This window comes from Nilaparvata lugens, chromosome 6, assembly GCF_014356525.2.
Source record: "Nilaparvata lugens isolate BPH chromosome 6, ASM1435652v1, whole genome shotgun sequence".
In the NCBI taxonomy this organism is placed as follows: Eukaryota; Metazoa; Arthropoda; class Insecta; order Hemiptera; family Delphacidae; genus Nilaparvata; species Nilaparvata lugens.
Genome location: NC_052509.1, coordinates 59,546,112 through 59,565,957, shown reverse-complemented (window position 1 = coordinate 59,565,957; position 19,846 = coordinate 59,546,112). Strand labels below are relative to the sequence as shown.

The 19,846-nt window shown below is 38.4% G+C and overlaps 2 protein-coding genes across 2 annotated transcripts in view; both read left to right on the top strand.

Annotated features, from left to right (window-relative positions):
• LOC120352067 (UDP-glucose 6-dehydrogenase-like) overlaps window positions 1-19,846 on the top strand; it is a 118,579-nt gene that overhangs the window by 30,357 nt on the left and 68,376 nt on the right.
• Window positions 12,474-14,840, top strand: LOC120352068. The gene is made up of 2 exons (XM_039431575.1): window positions 12,474-13,343; window positions 13,374-14,840. Exons 1-2 carry the CDS (start codon window positions 12,485-12,487, stop codon window positions 13,721-13,723), a joined length of 1,209 nt encoding a protein of 402 aa, XP_039287509.1. The 5' UTR covers window positions 12,474-12,484; the 3' UTR covers window positions 13,724-14,840.

Here is a 19,846-nt window from a genome sequence, read left to right as displayed (position 1 = left end):
CAGGGAGGAAAAATTGGTAGAGTTAGTGCACGTATTAGAACAAGCTATCTTGTCGAAGCGGGAACGGGCGAAGTAGAAGTGAGTGAAACAAGCCGAGAGAGAGAGCAGTGCCATCTACAATGGGCTTGGCGATATCATTGCGGCTGATGGCAGTGGCATGTTAGATGGCCATGGGTGAGCGCGATTGATTCAAAACACACAGCCAACTTACCGACAGATATAAAAAGGAAACTGCCGAAGTTATATTGGCGGTAACATACCCCCCCCTCAAAAACGAACAGTTTTTCATAGCGGTGGAAACAATCTCCAGCGGGTCGGTGACAATACACAGTGAGAGCGTTGCACAAATGACCAGAAAGGTGGCGCAGACAGGAACAGTGGTGTAGCTAGGAGCAGCGGTGTAGACAGAAACAGCAGTGTAGACAGGAACGGCGGTGTAGACAGTAGCAGCGGTGTAGACAATAACAATCCTCACGGATGTGAGCGAGGCGGTCTTCATGCGGTGTGTGCGGTAACTTGTAGAAGGTTTCAAATGATGCGGTGAACTTTGCGTATGTCTCGAACAATGTTCCCAGATGCGCATTTGATAGTGACTACACGTACTAGTCCATCTTTACCAGGGTGTAGCGCAATAATCCTGCCTAACGGCCAGCTGAGAGGAGAGGTGTTGACAGATTTGATTATGACCAAATCGTTAAGTTGCAAGTTTCTTTCAGCGGTTTTCCATTTTGTGCGATTGATCAAGGTGCATAGGTACTCCTTGGACCAGCGATTCCAGAAATATTGGGTCATTTGGTTTGTAAGTCTCCAGCGGCGTGCGACCAATAGTTCCTTCGTCTCTATGGGTTGCGGTGGTGCGGTAAGAGGTCTACCAATTAGGAAGTGCCCGGAGTGAGCACGGAGGCAGCTTCAGCAGGTTCAGAGGACAATTCTGTAAGCGGTCGACTATTTAGAATACTTTCAATTCTAACGAAAATGGTGTCATACTCTTCGTATGTAAGAGCTGTGTCCCCAATACAGCGGTGTAGCAGTGTTTTGGCGGATTTGACGGCGGCTTCCCATATGCCTCCTTGATGCGGAGCATAAGGGGAATGAACTTCCAGTTTATGCCGTAGTTAGACAGAAAGCACTTCACTTCAGAGGGCATCGTCTTCAAGAGTTTTTCTAACTCATACATTTTTCTTGCGGCGGATGTGAAAGTCTTAGCGTTGTCTGAAAACAGAGTGTGCGGCGCACCTCTGCGGGCAATAAATCGGTGTAGAGCGGCGATGAAGTTGTTGACAGACATCGAGGACAGGAACTCTAGATGAGTAGCTTTGGTGGTCAAACATACAAATATGCACAGATAACCTTTTGTTGTTTGTGTGCGTTTCAATAAAGATGTTTTGCATGAGAAAGGACCAGCAAAGTCCAAGCCAGTTAAATTGAATGGTCTATTGGCGGTGACTCGTTCAGCAGGTAGCGGGGCCATACGTTGCTGTAGGTTGGTGCGGCAAAAGCGGTTACAAATGACACATTGATGTATTATGCGGCGAACTTGATTGCGGGCAGAGATTATCCAATACTGTTGGCAAACAGCTGCTTGTGTGGTGCGGGGACCGGCATGACAATTTTGAAGATGTATGTGTCGAATGATGAGTGAGGATACATGCTCATTTTTCGGCAGCAATAATGGATTTCTAGCTTCACTAGAAATCGGAGCGTGCTCAAGACGACCAGATAAGCGTATCAAATCGTAATCATCAATGTACGGTTGCAACGTTAGTAGATGCTTAGGACATTTTCCAGCTTTCAACTCTGTTATTTCCTTCTGAAATTTATCCCGTTGCACAACATGAACAATGAGTTTTCTAGCTATTTCAGCTTCACAGGCGGTGGTGTCAATTGAGGCAGGCGTTTCACAGGTTTCAATCTGTTTGACTATTTTGCAGTGATATTCATAACGGGCTGGTTTGATGCGGTTGACAAATCTTAGTATGTAGACAAAAATACGACATAGCTTTCCAAATTTGGATACACGTTCTATAGCGGTATACAAACGATTCTCAATTGGTTCTTCAACAGTAGCGAGAATGTACAGCGGTTAGTTTTCATCTCAGGTACAATGTTGGAAACAAGATGATTGGACACGGGAAAGTCAGTGGCGAGACAACGAAACGCATTGGTAGTGTGCCACCAATCATGGCAGGAGACGATTTCAGCGGGAGTCAAGCCTCTCGAAGCAATATCTGCACAGTTGTTAGCAGAAGTAACGTGATGCCATGACTCAAGTTTTGTTAACTGAGTAATTTGCTGTACTCTGTTGGCAACAAAAATCTGCAATTTGTATGTGGGTGTGTTGATCCAATCCAAGGCAGTCTTGGAATCGGTGTAGAGTCGAATTTCTTGTAAATCATATTCGGACAGCGTAGGTAAGATGGCGGATAGTAAACGAGCAAGCAGCAAACAACCCATCAATTCCAGGCGTGGAATTGTCATAGTTTTCAGCGGGGCGACATGACTTTTGGCGGCTATGAGACGGCAGTTAACATATCTATTTTCAGTCTCTTCATGAATATATATACAAGCAGCAAACCCCTTTTCGGAGGCATCGGCGAATCCAAGCAGCCGGGTAGTAGAGCGGTTACAGGCGAGTAAACGCGGGATTACAACATTGTCCAAACAGGAAATTTCAGCGGTAATCAGCTCCCAATGAGCTCGAAGTGAGGCTGGAACCTCAGTGTCCCAAGCTAATTGCTGAGACCACAGCGTGCGCATGAATAGCTTGAACAGCATTATGAGAGGAGTGAGCCACCCAGGGGGTCGTAGACTCGAGCGATGAATGATAGAACGGTTCTTTTAGTGATTTGCCCATTAAAAGGAGAAATGAAATAGCGAAAGTTGTCCGCGAGCGGGCTGTAGACAATTCCAAGAACTTTTGCAGTAGCGTTGTCATCAAACATACAATCTTGATTTTCCAAAAATTCTGCAGGCAAGTTAGCGATCAATTCAGGAGTATTAGAGTTCCATTTCCGAAGTTCAAAGGAGCCAAGCGACAATAACTCAATCAGTTCAGAAATAAGCGTTTGTGCTTCAGAAAAATTGTTACTTCCTCCCAACAGGTCATCAACATAAGTTTGACTTGTTAAAACTTTACTTGCCAGAGGGAATGCTTCTCCTTCATCCTTGACAAGTTGTTGCAATGTGCGTTGCGCTAAATAAGCACTGGAATAACCCTGATTTTCTGAGTGGGGTCCTTATTTTTAAAAACTGCATGGTGTGGAATCACATAGTCAGAAGCGGATTTGGCAAGTTCCAAATGGCCAAGCTCATGATATTCTGTCATGAAGTTGTCATATTTCTTCTTTAGTTCCGAAGAATTTTCCAAGCGTTTTAATAATCCAAGGTGACTTCGATAAGCTTGCTTGCGGTTTGAAACAAGAACAGGCGCGCTAGGCTTGAAGGGGAGTGCGACTACATATCTGCCTTCATCATTGCGGTAGGTAGTGGACTCATAGAGCTGTTCACAGAGTTCATCTTCAGGTGATAAGAGTTTCGCATTTATTTGGACATCTTCAGTCTCCCAAAACTTGTTCATGACCTCAGCAAGCGGTTCTTCGCGGGCAAACATGGTGCAGATAAGTTGCATCTGATGAAGCGGAGCAGGCGAGTCCTCAATATTTAGCTTTCCACTCAGAACATAGCCAAATATAGTGGCGAAGGCAGCGGGATTTCCTGGTATAATAGCATTGGCGGAAGAAACAAATACATTAGGATAAATGTCAGCTCCAATCAAGAGGTCTATCCTATTGGGTTGGTCAAAACCAGGGTCAGCGAGATCCAAATGTGAAAGTGAGGTTTTGAGCTCACTGCTGATTGGAAAAGCGGGTAGGTCACCAGCTATTTGCTCTAAGACAAGGGCTTCAGTTTGGAGAAAGGTGTTAAACTGCGGTCGAGATAGCAGTGTCAAATGAGTGGTACCTTTTACAGCGGTCGCTTGTTCAGAGATACCATTAATCTGAATGCGTGCGGGCATGATGGTGATACCAAGTTGCTGGGCAGCTCGGGTAGTGATAATCGATCTCATGGAGCCACAATCCAATACAGCACGTAGTAATTGTGATCGGTTGTATTGATCAACAACGGCAACGATAGCGGTGCCCAGTAAAGCAGAAGCGTGTACAGCTTTCACTTGTGCACAGCCACTGAAGGTGTCCGGCATGCCGGTGGATGAACTGCGGGTTGGGGTTGAGATATTGGTCACAGGCGCTGTGCCAAAAGGTGACGAAGAAGACCGTGAGGGACTGGCCGTGTTTTGCGGGATTCTCGAATCGGTACAACATGAATTACTTACATATTGTGATGAGTGTATGTCATCGGTAAACCGCTGTGTTGACATTGGTTCAAATCCTGGTGGCGGGGAGCGACAGCTAGCACCTCCAGAGGTGGAAGCTGGTTGGTAACTAGATATGGTAGGCCTATTATGAGAGCCAGAAGGGTAGCGATCTGGTCGGCGTTCAGCAATTAAAAAGGATTGTGAACTCTCATTATTTTTGCATAGCAGGGTATGGTGATGGATTGATTTACATGCACGACAAGAGGACAGTGAATTGCATTTGGCTTTGAGGTGGGACCCGAGGCATCCGAAGCATCTGCGGTTTTGCTTGACAATATCCATTCGTTTGTTGATAGGTTCCTTCCTAAAGCGCTCACATTTGTACAATGGATGAGGAATGTTGCATAGTACACACAGATTGCTGCCACTTTTGTTTTCAGTAAATTGCGGTTTTACTACTTGTGAATGATCTTCAGTCTTCACTTTTGCGGTTGGTATAGCGGTGTAACTAGCACTAGATAACTGTTCGCTCACCTCATTGATGGCGGTTACCTCCAGCGATTTTTCTTGGTTGGAAATGAATTTCATCAGGTGGTCAAAAGCAGGTAAGTCGTCAGGGCCCAAAGAATTCTCAAATTTGGCTCTTACAGCGTTAGGCAATTTCTGAAGGCAAATCATTGTTATTAAGAAATCAGCATGGTTCAATTTCAAATTAAATAGTGATTGCTTAGCTGAGCCTAATTCAATGGCAAAATGTCTAAGTACTTCAACAAGACTGCCCTTCGGCTGAAAGTTTGTGATTTTGCTGTATAAGGCATAAGCTCGATAGCGTTTGTTGTCATATCGGTTATGCAAACTTTCGAAGGCAAGCTTGTATGCATTTTCAGTGTCAGCAAAGTTTTGAACTAAGCACAAGGCGTCTCCACGTAAATAGGATACAAGTAGATAGTATTTTTCATCATTTGAAAAGTCTTTGCAATTATGTACAGCCGCTTCAAATACGTTTTTAAAGGAAGCCCATTGCTCCATGTCTCCAGAGAATACTGGGATGGACAATTGCGGCTTGATAAAATTTGACGCTTTAGATTCAGTAGGAGTGCAGGTATTTACTTCTTCTTTTAATTTAATTTGATCAAAAGTGTCTTGAAATTCCTTTTGAACGTTATCGAATTCCGTCAAAGTAGCTAAAGGCATTTCATCACATTGTAGGTTGTTAAAATCATCAGCTGATTTTTCAAATTTTTTGTTTAAGTCCAAATAATAATCGCATAATTTTATCGGTATTTCAAATTCATATTTGTTGGCTAAAGCGCAAAGCGACAGCTGAGTGCGTTTTAGCTTGTTGAGCAAGAGTACCTCGGCCATTTCAGCGAAAAAACATTCAAAAACAGTTCAAAAAATAATTTTGTAAACAAAATTTTGAGGCTAGGTCGATGTTTCAGTAAAATCGATAGTCGATAGTCGATATCTCGATGATTGATGACGGTTAATGATCGATATTTCGATAGTCGATGCTTGCACGCTACTGATTCGATTCATCTAACCTCAACCTTGAGAAATTCGAAGAATGCGAAAATAATTGAAGATTTATCCATAGGTCGATCGTAATAATTTCATGCGGCTCGGTTGGACCAGAATCGTGTTAGAGCCAATGTAATGGGCTTCAAATCACGTTACTTAGTAGCTCAAAATAAAGTCGTTACCTTTAAGAAGCTTCTCGTACAAGGATGGCGGGTTCGCAGTGGACTGTAACAGCGGTTTTCTCGTTCGGGTAGGCGGTAGCACGTTATTGTAATAAGAAATCACTTGCACTGGCTAGGGGGAAAACATGGGCCCATGTCGCAGCGAAGAGGTCGTACATTTATAAGTTCTTTCACAGGGAGGAAAAATTGGTAGCGTTAGTGCACGTATTAGAACAAGCTATCTTGTCGAAGCGGGAACGGGCGAAGTAGAAGTGAGTGAAACAAGCCGAGAGAGAGAGCAGTGCCATCTACAATGGGCTTGGCGATATCATTGCGGCTGATGGCAGTGGCATGTTAGATGGCCATGGGTGAGCGCGATTGATTCAAAACACACAGCCAACTTACCGACAGATATAAAAAGGAAACTGCCGAAGTTATATTGGCGGTAACAATATTTTGTGGACGTACCGCTATTGTCAACTGTTTATGAAACGTTTTTTCTATTGTCTTATCCTGTCATTGTCGGTAACGAAATTTTAACAACTATTGCACATCCTTCTTTTGTTCTTCAAAATGACAAATTATTTTCTGGAAATTGTGAACTCATTTATGATGATTATTATTGTAGTGAAGTAAGCGAACTTAATGATAAATGTATTGAGCAATTATTAAATGATAGGAATCTAGACGGATGTAGTAAGGTAGTTTTGAAAGACAGAGATTCTTTCATAAAATATGTAGAAATAGTTGATAGTTTTATATTATTTAATTTTAGTACATGTATGGTTCTGAATACTGATGTGAACAAGAATATTACTCTTTTTCTTAATAAGAAAACGCAATTGTTGAAAATTAATAGCTCAGAAACACTGATTGGTTACTACAAACCAAATATATTTTGGGAAAACGAAATTGTACTTCCAACTGAATTTGTAGTAAAAAAACGACTATCCAACTTCAACTTTGATCAAGTACATGCTGCTAATATAAATTTTCAAAAACTTGATGTTCTAGATGAGTTACCTCTGACCGATAATCGAAACCTATGTATTATTCTATTGCTTATTTTTACTGTAATTTTATTGATTGTTATAATATTTCTCAAACGGCTGTTTATCTGGCACAAACGTTGTAACTTAATGTGTTGTAAATCTGAAGTTGAAAATTATACTGTACAGCATGAACCAGAACAAATATGGCCCAGACTACCATGTACTTAGTTTATAATACTTAAAATATAATATATGTTTTTTATCTCTTTGAAGCTGAGGGCAGCTTCACTCTTAGGGGGGAGGAGTTACATCTGGTAACACCTAATATTATTGCTGACGCTGTATTCCATTGTAATGCTCGATCATAGTACTTTTAGTCAGTCTACTGCCAAACTTCACCGAGAGCACTTCTCTCTTTTTCGATGTATATTTTATAATTATGTGTTTGAAAATAAAGTTTTCTTTTTAAAAAGGTGTTTGGTTACCCCAGAACTATAACTTATGATTCTGTTTTCCTTGTCTCAACGCTGAGGTGTTTTTACTGCTTACTAACTTCAATAGTAAAATTGTAATTGCAATAATAATTATTTGCACATAAGTTAAGTCATGTGTTAAATCTCACTTCGCATTTTTCCTCATTTCATTTTTGTATTTAGCGCGCATGTCTCAGCTGTTTGTTCAATGCTTGACATCAGCTGCCTACTAGATTATGTCTGCTCTGGTGGAAGAAATTAGCATTCTCTCGGGTTTTAATTTAGCGTTTTATTTTCCTTGCCCTATTACCAAAGGTAAGGAAAGGATTGCTTTCCGAAAAAAATTAAGGTACCGCAATTTCTAAATTTCTATACGTTTCTAGGTCCCCTGAGTCCGAAAAAATGGTTTTTGGGTATTGGTCTGTATGTGTGTGTGTGTGTGTGTATGGGTGTATGTGCGTCTGTGCACACGATATCTCATCTCTCAATTAACGGAATGAGTTGAAATTTGGAACTTAAGGTCCTTAGACTATAAGGATCTGACAAGAACGATTTCGATTAACTGCGATTCAAGATGGTGGCTAAAATGGCGAAAATGTTGTCTAAAACAGGGTTTTTTGCGATTTTATCGAAAACGGCTCCAACGATTTTGATTAAAGTTATACCTAGAATAGTCATCGATAAGCTCTATCAACTGCCACAAGTCCCATACCGGTACCTATTTGTAAAAATTTCAGGAGCTCTGCCCCATCTATGCAATTGTGATTTTAGATTCTCAATTATCAGGCTTCAGATACAATTCAAACAAAAAATTTCGAGTGGAAAAGATTGAGCATGAGAATCTCTACAATTAATGTTCAGTAACATTTTCACCTAAAATTAGAAATAAGCTCGAAATTCGAGAAGATGTGATTATCCAATTATTGCAAACTGTTGGCAACTGTTGATTCTATTTAATGATTCACTATGAAGAGATAGCAGACCTCGTGTGTCTCCAGCGTTATTGTCCTGTCACCAGCTGGCTCAAATCTTTGAATAGTAGACTTGAGATGCGCTGGAACACTAGCGACGTGTGATCAATTTTCATATCGGCAAGGAAAGTTGTGTGAGTGCGCCACACCAGATTTTTTGAATTAAGATGTAGGATAGAAGAAAAAGGGAGACTCACCAAAACATGAAATATGTTTACAACTCTGACGAAAATCATTGAGTGTTATAAATGCTAGGATTTACCAAGTCAGTCAAATAAAATCTGATAATGTTCAAAATATGCACTGGCTGACACTGGACTGGAGTGAATCACCCATATAGGTGATTTTGTTTTGTCGATGGGATTACAAACCCATGTTTATGTCCTCAATGGATTTGAACCCGGGCCTCTGAATCATAAAGTCAGCATCTAATCCAATCGACTACGGCCACTCCATATCATGTTTAAAATTCAACATACTTCTGTGCAACTGGGCATATGTGTTATTCAATCAGGAACATAGGTGTAGCTTGTACTGTAATCTTCACTTACCTTACTTCAAAATAATTGAACATGTTTTGATTCTGCATGGTACAGTAAACATTTAAAACATTGTAATATAAAATAAAAAACACCACAATTATTGCAGATTCACAATAAAAAGTATTTGACCACTATGAATTGATTCATTATAGATGTCATTCCCATCAGAAGTACCTAGTCAAATTTGATTTAAAAGCTTTACTAAAGAAAAGGTTTCACATTATAAATGAGTGAATCAGCTCCCCTATAAAAATTGAGAGGCTATTGAAAATTCATTACAAATTATTAATTCATTATAATCAAACAAGGCTTGGCCGAGCTATAATGTTGATACATTTGAATATTATACTTCTATAGCTCGGCCTTGGTTTAGGCATAATTATTGCAAAGACAGACTGACAAATGCCAAAGGCTCGACTTGAAACAAAGCCTTCACTTCTCAGTCGATTACTGTTCATTCATCCCATATGTTTATTATTCGTTTTCTATAGGTGCGTACAGACTTTTGCTCTGCTCCGCAACCGAACGTCACTCCAGAGCTGCGTACACATATTCGCGCTTCCAACCCGCACCGAGCACGCTCCTCCCTCGTACCGCCCTCGTACCACCATCGAACCACAGTCGCTCTTCCCACGCACCCATCATGAACATTACGGAAGATGTTAGATCTTCTCGCGTTCCCCGGTCGAACCACTCTTGCTCGCCGGTCGATCATCAATTGCTCTGCTGGAGTGACGTCCGGTTGCGGAGCAGAGCGAAAGTCTGTACGCACCTCAGCAGAGCAATTGATGATCAACCGGGGAGCAACAGTGGTTCGACCAGGGAACGCGAGAAGATCTAACATCTTCCATAATGTTCATGATGGGTGCGTGGGCGGAGCGACTGTGGTTCGATGGAGGAACGAGGGCGGTATGAGGGCGGAGCGTGCTCGGTGCAGGTTGGAAGTGCATATACATGTTCACAAACATGTGGTTCATTTCATGAACATGTTCACAAACATGTGGTTCAAAGCAAAATCCTAACCCCCTTACCTATCCTTCTACCTTTGAAACATCAAAAAACATAACTCTACCTAGACCCTAGCCCCTTCTAGCATATTGCAATTTTAAAGCAAAAACCTAACCTATCCTAATAAAACATTATTAAATATAACCTAAATAAAACCTAACCCCTAACTCTTTCACATTTGTTGAACGATAGACAAGGATAGCAACACCATTGCAAATCGTACACTACCATTATAACGTGGACCTCACTATAGATACTCAAAGAATACTTTTGAATAACTATGTTATAAATGTGACTGTAGCTGACCCTTACTCTGTTTCTGAGGCAAAGAGAAGCTGCTGTTTTTAGGGCTGGTGGTTTTCTGCAACCCACAAGTTCTTGACTATGGCCAAAATGACTATGGGCTATGGCCAAAACCTCACTATAGACTGTGTACCAATTTTTGAGAATCAATGAATCATCTTGAATAGTACCCCGAGGGGTCCTTAATCTCGATGATTCTCCAAAAAATACTAAATAAATCTGATCACATCACAAGTAGTTTGATCTCTCACAAATTGAAATGTGAACTTTTACAGACATTCCCACAAAACTCTGGCGAGAGGCAGCACCTATAAAGTCAGTTGTCAGTGACAAATCCAATGCCAACTGCATCGAAATTCATTTTGCCAGTTCTTCACTCATCAAAGAGAGTTTATAGATGGTCAAATTTGCAAAACTGATCCCCAAAATTGATGAAAAGACATGATCAAAGTTGCACCAACGGAAAATCGAGTAGAGAAAAGCTTAATGTAGTTATAGTATGTGACGCTAGATAGCGCTGGCAGCAAACACGATACAAACCACTTTGATACTGTATCATTCAACATGCAACAGAATGAACAACAGTGTTTCATGCAACAGTCTGTTTCTTGAGGAATGAGGATCCAAGTGAATGGAAAAAATAGTATTTATTTTTATTTTATTTATTTATTGTATAAAATACTATAATCGATATCATAATACAATTATGACATTGGAGGAAAAACTAGGCTAAGCCTGTAATATTTCTCTCCAAAATTTTTTATAAAATGTTAATGTTGTAATCTAATTAATTTATTAATTAAAATTATTGGGGGAATTTTAATTAACGTTGTTAATAGACACTTCATTCAGGGTAATTTACTTATAATTTCTGGTTTTCAAATATGGAACGGGGGTATTCCAATTTTTAGTATCAGACTTAATAACGTTAGGGGGTTATTAATATATATTTCATTTATTCTATTATTGATAATAGAAAAAATTAATAAAATTTTGATAAAATGTTAATGTTGTCCAAAAGATAAGGTTATATAGTCACACACTGCTTCGTCACTTGATTTTCGGTCCAGAAATGATGATTTAAAATTTTGAAGGTTGATTTACAGAATATAATAATTATTGAACAGAATATATTATACTAGTAGTTATCTGTGAACAGTAGTAGACCTCATGATTCTCATCCACAAGTACCAGATGTCAACTGTTCTGAATGTTAACAAACTCAGTTCACGTTTGAATTTGTATTTCATATGATATAATTCATCCAGTTCCGTGATGATCTTTCTATCTGATGAAAATTAATTTTTTAGAATCAAAAATATTATAATTTCTCCAGCATTATTTAGTTCATTTGTTCATTTTTATTGACATATTAAATTAATATTAGTTTTTTCGAATGTGAGAATATTGATACTGATGGGCACGCATAATAATACCATGACTGCAAAACAAAATATTGAAACCAAACACCTTAAAGCTGCGATCAGACCAAATTTATTTAAAAGATGTTAATAACTCAATCCTTTTAGATTATATTATATTGAACATAACTTATCATACACATGATGAACATATGTGTTTGTCAACTTCCGTTCAATCTAATAGAATCTATAAGGATAAAGTTATAACCATTTTGTTAATAACTTTTGTGTAAACCCAGCTCAAAGATGCATACCTCTTTAATGTCTTTAGTTATATATATAAAAGACAATAGATTTAGGAACTGTAGAGTAAGCACTTTGTACTAGTATTTAAACCTCTGTAAGATTATTTCTCGTGTCATTCCGTTACCAATAGTCATGCTGCCACTATGTATGTGTTTTATTCATTAAATAAATCTTTTTAAAAAGTGAGTTGCGCGTTCGTTTATCTTATCTGGCGCCCGATGCACAGGGACTACAGAAGTTTTTTCGGTAAAAGTTCAATTAACTTTTTCGCGACCTACGTTCTCGAGTGCCGAAAAACGTGAGTTTCAACTCTTTATCTGTGGTTCTACAACCCTACACGGACAACTCAACTCCAACTACACGCTGGCAAGCAGACGAGACATCACCCGATACGACGCTTGCAGAACTTTCCGCAGCCCATCGTCGGACGAGGAGGAAGACCCGGATCAGGACTCTACTGCAGTAAGTCCTTCCGTCAACGCAGAGATCATCCATCAAGAAACAAGGTTAGAAACTCTTTCTAATATTACCATGGCAACTAGCAAGCCCTTACCACATGAACTTCTCAAGTGCATACCGAGATACGATGGAACAGCTTACAAATTACCTCATTTCATTTCAACTTGTGAAGATTTACAGAGAGCTTATTGTACAGATCATATTGTAGAAAAGGAAGGTAATCATTGGCTTCTTTTTAAAACAGCTTTGTGCCACCTAGAAGGACCAGCGGAAGCTGTAGCCTACAACAATAGTTGTTCAACACTAACAGAACTGATAAATAGCTTAAAACAGAACTTTGCAGACAATAGGCCTGTTCCAGAATTGATAGCAGAAATATCAGCAATGTGCTCATTCAATAGGGAACACCCGATAGACTTTCTAAACAGACTAGAAGAAAAACGTACTCATGTAATAACAAAATACAAAATAGATGGAGTGTCAGGAGAATTGCTAACAAATTTAATACATCAACTTAACGCAACACTAGTGAACACCTTTGTGCATGGAGTCCATCCCACGCTAGGATCCCACTTGCAGGTGCTTCAAATTCAAAATCTAGATGATGCCAGAAGCAAATTGATAAATGATTGCAGCATTGTACTGAACCAACTAAACCTAAACAGAACTGAAAACAGATTTTTTCAAGCTTCAAATACATTTAGAACCCCAAACTATGAGAGTAGTTATCAATCACAAAGCAGACAAAACAGAAACACCCAAAATTTTTTTCAAAGCAGACAACGTCGATTCCAAAACAATGAGAGATTTTATCAACCGCACTTCCAACAACAGAGCTTCTACTCGCCACCAAGTAGCTCCCAACCTCACAACTTTCAACAAAGTTTTTCAAGTCCAAACTTTCAGCAACAAAGAAATCTTCAACAACAAAATTTCCAACAACGCTTCCCACAACAACAAAATTTCCAACAACGCTTCCCACAACAACAAAATTTCCAACAACGTTTCCCACAACAACAAAACAGTAATTTCAAACCAAGTACTCCGATAAATAACTCATCAAACACAGTATCCATGCGCACTCAGCGAACGGATCCAGTACAAAAATTAAGGAATTATAAGTCTCCATATGAAGTCAACTATCTGGAAGAAGACCACTTAGATTGCCAGAGTAGTGAGTACACTCAGAACCCGATTCAAAATATGCAATCTCAACTTGACACTTTGACTGAATCGCTGAACAAACTAACCGACCATTTTTTAGGGTCAGGCCCCCGATATGCAACGGACCCACCCAGCGATTCGACTTAAACATCCTTAATAAATCGCTTCCTTACTTTGTAGATCAGAAGGATAGGAAATGGCTCGTCGATACCGGATCTGCAAAGAACTATGTTCATCCTTCACTAGTCTCTCCTGGCGTAACTCGTCACAAAGAGGATTTTATTGTGAAAACTCCCGTTGGAGAAAGCACAGGGAATGAGTATGTGTTTTGTAATATAGAGAATGTATTTTCCAAACCTCATAAGATAAAACTGTATATATTTGATTTTTCGTCCAAGTATGATATACTGCTTGGGAATGAAACCATGCGTGCATATAAAATGCGATTAAACTTTGATAATAATAAGCTAGAATATAAGGATGGAGAGAAAGATTTGTTATTTTTGTTCGATAATAAGAGTGTTAAATTGCAACCAGGCTACAACGTGATTTCGGTCCCGGTTAAGTCAGCCTCGGATATGACGTTAGGAATAATTAAAGAAGTAAATGCAGATAAATATAGAATTGAAGAAGGACTTGTTAATATAGATAGTAATGAATGTATGTGTTTAGTTTTCGCCCATGAACTTACGACCATTTGTCCTGAGCCAATGGAGGTTGAACAAGTAGAAACTATAGTTGATTGTACAGATATAAGTGATTCATGTAAATCGAAATTTTCTAAGCTTATAAATGACATTCCAAATCTTCTACGAACAGATCATATGAATGAGGAGGAAAGAGACAACATCTTGAAATTAGTAAAACAGTATCCTGAAATTGTAAAACTAGAAAACGAGATATCAAGTAGCAGGAACTTAATGAAACATAAGATAATTACTACAGATGAAAATCCAGTTTACACGAAAAATTACCGGCATCCCCAAATCTTCCGAGAAGATATTCGATTGGAAATAGACAAACTTTTAAGGAACAAAATAATTCAACACTCAAACTCTCCCTACAACTCCCCGATTTGGGTCGTACCCAAGAAAGCGGATGCATCAGGACAACGAAAGATCAGAATGGTTGTAGATTTTCGAAAATTGAATAACAAGACTGTAGATGATAAGTATCCCTTGCCCAACATTGAGGACTTATTTGGAAAGATAGGACGTGCTACTTATTTCTCTGCTATCGACTTAGAATCAGGATTTCACCAGATTGAACTGCACCCAGACTCCATCCCGAAAACAGCTTTTTCTACTGAAAATGGCCACTATGAATTTCTACGCCTCCCCTTTGGACTAAAGAATTCACCCAGTTTCTTCCAGAAGTGTATGGACATGATTTTCGCGAAAATGGACAATGTTTTAGTGTACATGGACGATATTATTGTTTTTTCTGACAACCTCACTGAACATTTGAAACACCTCAAATCAGTATTTGAAAAATTAAAAGAACACAACTTGAAAATCCAGCTTCATAAAACAGAATTTTTCAAGCGCGAACTGTTGTACTTGGGTCATATAATTTCAGAAAACGGAATACAACCAAACCCCATGAAAATAGACGCAGTGAAGAATTTTCCTTTACCTCGTACTCCTAAAGAAGTTAAACAATTTTTAGGACTTACAGGATATTACCGAAAAATGATTAGAGATTATGCAAAGATAGCAAAACCACTCACCACCGTTTTAGGTAAGGAAAAACCATTCAATCCACACGATAAGGACTTCCAAGCAGCATTTGAGAAATTGAAACTTATGTTACAAAATGGACCTATACTACAATTGCCTGATTTTTCTCGTCAGTTCATACTCACATGTGACGCGAGCAACTTTGCAATGGGAGCTGTTCTTTCTCAAATATTTGATGGGAAGGACCTACCAATCGCGTTTGCATCCCGTACTCTAAATAAACATGAAGTAAACTTATCAACTATAGAGAAGGAACTACTAGCAATCGTTTATGCATGCAAACACTTTCGTCCTTACCTGTATGGAAGGAAATTTTTAATTCAAACGGACCACAAACCCTTACAATGGTTACACAATATCAAGGAACCCAATTCGAAACTAATTAGATGGAAACTCTATTTAGAAGAATTTGATTTCGACATCAAATACGTGAAAGGCCGGACGAATTTCGTGGCTGACAGCTTATCTCGCATTCCAAGTCACCCTGTTAACATGCTCAACCCCGAACCAGATGATGATTTAGAGGATCTCAGTCGAGTTGTTTTGGACGAGTTTCTTCGTGAATGTGGAAATGGAAATCAAGATACTAATAATGACGATGCCGCAAGTATAGGTGTAACAATTCACTCTCAGGATAGTTCGAATAGTCAAGTTGCAATAATGGAAGAAGACAAAATCATGAATGTAGAACATAATCAGTTGATATTAGAAAGAGGTAACGATCCTCTGAAAATTCAGAAAATTTTTGACAAAACAAGATTGACTTTTTACATACTTAACCCGTTTGATAAGGAAGAAATCAAGAACAAATGCCTAGAATATCTTCTACCGAACACAACATACGGTATATATTGTTACAAGAAAGGCGCTCTCGAGCTTGATTATGAAGTGATGTATACAAGTTTTGTTAATATCATAACGGACTCGTTTCAAACAGTCAAACTGAAACGCTACAAGAAGATCAATCTGGATGTTACTGATGGAGAAGAACAGAAGGACATTGTCGCTAACTACCACCGCGGGAAAACGTGCCATCGAGGAATCAATGAAAGCTACAATCATATTCGGAAAACCTACTACTGGCCATCAATGCTTCGCGATATAACAGCCTACATTAATAAGTGCCAAATTTGTTTAAAAGTAAAATATGATAGGAACCCAGTGCAAGTAGAATATAAAGTTGCTCCTACACCACACAAACCTTTTGAAAAATGCAGATAGACACTTTCCAGTACGATAAGATCAAATTTCTTACGGTAATAGATTGCTTTTCTAAACGGTTAGCAGCGTACCCCTTAGAAAGTTTGAATCAAATCGAGATTCAGAAAATACTTTTCGACTACCTTTCATCTTTTCCAACTCCGCAAATAGTACAAATGGATAATGGACGAGAATTCGATAATAACAGCCTACGAGAATTTTTCAAATTGTATGACATTGAACCATACTATGTGACGCCTGGCCACCCTGATTCGCAAGGACTTCTAGAACGAGCGCATTCCACCCTCATCGAACTTCTCAACGCTCTTCAATTGGAAAACAAGAATAGGACAACACTTGAAAACATGAAATTAGCCCTGATAGCGTTCAACAACACGCTTAATTCCAATCTAAAACTAACACCCATGGAGATTACATATGGAGTTTCGAAGAATCCATATATGAATGATTTGGTTAATACGTTAGTAACAGAGGAACGAACGAATGATTATCTGGATAAACTGAAAACAATTCACAATTTCGTTAAAGGAAAAATAATAACTGAGAAAGAGACAAGAACAACAAAAGTAAATCAAGACCGTGAAAAAGAGATTGAAATTCCGGATGAACCGTACATCAAGACGACGTTCAATAAGAAGAATAAGCCGAAATATTTCAAAGTGAAATATGATAAGAACACCAATCTAGCGACAAATTCAAGAGCGATCCAGAAACGCCCCTTCAAGATTCATCCCAATCGCATTAAGCGACCACGTAAAGTGAACAAAACTAATGATAATTCTGTTTCAGATGAACGAACACCTCCGCCGAAGGCGAAACAACCCAAAGATCCGCCACAAGACAAGTCTAAAACTGGCAGACTTCGCCCTCCTGATTGTCAGCCTGGCAGCCCTCAACCTGGCCCCAGTAGACGCATTCAAGACGACTGACCTCTCACGATCAGCAGGAGTTGTACCCATCCGAATCCAGGATGCTTTCATCATTAACAGAACCTACACCTACGTGCATAACATCAACATTACAGCTTTACAAAATGAACTTTCTACACTCAAAAATTCAATACAATTGTTAAATAGAAAAGAAACCAATAAAACAAAAATTAAATTACTTCAATTACATCTCGATCAAGTTACCATGAAATTCGATCATATTTTGTTAAATAAATTTCGAATAAAAAGAGGTCTTTTTAATGGACTAGGTTCCGCTATTTCTTGGTTAACAGGAAATATGGATGCTGATGATAAAGCTAAATATGATGAAATTTTGACAAAAGTGCATTCCAACGAAATTAGTTTAGAACATGATCTTAAGAATCAAGTTTCAATCAACAAAAATCTAATTAGTCGCTTTAACAATGGAATTGATGTAATCCACGCTAATAATTTGAAACTTAACAATTATTTTAATTCTGTCAACAGTAAATTTGATTCTGTAGAACTGAATGAACAGCATCATATTTTGTTTGACACGCTAACAATAATTCACAATAGAATAGATGATATAGGAACGAGTTTGGAATTTTGTAAACTTAACATAATTCATTCAAGCATCCTCACTTTTGACGAGATGGCGCGTGTCATCAGAGCTATTAAATTACAATTGATATCCGATGAGCCTAAGGTGCTATGGGAATTAGGAAGTGTTCATTGTTCTATTCATAATGATATTATTTCTTATTTTATTGAATTGCCACTTGAATCTAATTTGTACGAAACACTTTTTATGCTGTCTTATCCTGTAAAAACGAACAATGAAATAATTACGATACATGTTGATCCATCATTAGTTATTAAAGGCCATGAATTGTATGAAGGCGATTGCCAGTTATTGAATAATAATTATTATTGTAGAAATGCCACACAAGTTGTTAACAAGTGTGTAGAAGAATTGGTTAGTGATAAGAAATTGAATAGCTGTAGGACTTTAGTTATCAAAGGGTATAGTTCTTTTATTAAATATATTCCGATTATAAACCAATATTTAATGTTTAACATCAGCAAGAGTTCAATTGTTCACGGCTCAAGAAATATTGTAACATATCCAAAATCTACACAACTAATAGCCCTTGAAAAAGATGAAGCATTATTAAATTTTAGTAAACCTTATACATTTTGGGAAAGTAATGTTCTATATCCTACTGAAGTACCGACTTATGAAAATAAAATAATCACTAATTTTACTTTTGAAGAAATACATAAGGCAAATACTTATTTAGAGCCATTACTGATTCTTGAAGATTTTGTAGTTAGTAGCAACTTATCAGAATATGTAGTTTATACATTAATGGCGTGCTTAATACTTATTATGTTATATGTAGTTTTTCATTCTCATGTATTCATTAACAAACTTGTAATTCCAGAAAGAAATTAGATAATGTTCAATTTCACTTAGAAAACTCTAAAATATTTCTTACACCCCAGCTACCCTTATGAAGGTGAGGACACCTTCATCTTAAGGGGGGAGGAGTTATATATATAAAAGACAATAGATTTAGGAACTGTAGAGTAAGCACTTTGTACTAGTATTTAAACCTCTGTAAGATTATTTCTCGTGTCATTCCGTTACCAATAGTCATGCTGCCACTATGTATGTGTTTTATTCATTAAATAAATCTTTTTAAAAAGTGAGTTGCGCGTTCGTTTATCTTATCTTTTGATTGAAACTATGGACCTTATACAAATTAATACAGTAATAGACTGGCTTCTCCACACATATGTGTAATCACTTGTCAGCTGATTTATGATGAATAATATTCTATAGTCTGATTTTTACTTTCCTTGCCCTATTACCATAGGTAAGGAAAGTATTGCTTTCCGAAAAAAATTAAGGTACCTCAATTTCTAAATTTCTATACGTTTCAAGGTCCCCTGAGTCCAAAAAAGTGGTTTTTGGGTATTGGTCTCAGGGCCGCCCAAAGGGCGGGGCGACCGGGGCGGTCGCCCCGGGCGCCGCGGTCGTATAATGATTACCGCCCCAACATTATCGGTTTATGTACCTTTATTCCACCTTCACCTTAAAAGTCTTGAACCATTTTCTTATCAATCTATTTCTATGTATAACTCATTACTTATATGTGTAGTGTAAATTGTGGCATAAACAATAGAAACTGGACGTTCACTGACTGAACTTTGGTAAATACATTCACTCTACGCATAGCATAGGCGTATATTTTTCCAGTCATTGAGTGAACCTGTGCGCGCCCACTGCCCCTGAAACCTGCAAGTCTTCATTGTTCGCTGGTTACAAAATTTTTTCATTTAGAAATATCAAGGGAAATTGATTGCAATTTATATTGTAGTTCTAATTTTTT

What these genes read in the sequence shown, in the direction of transcription:
- LOC120352068 (XM_039431575.1), top strand. Translation starts at nt 12,485, where the DNA reads ATGGCAACTAGCAAGCCCTTACCACATGAACTTCTCAAGTGCATACCG. An exon ending in AAGAAATCTTCAACAACAAA is followed by an intron (nt 13,344 to 13,373) that starts ATTTCCAACAAC and finishes CACAACAACAAA; the next exon opens with ATTTCCAACAACGCTTCCCA.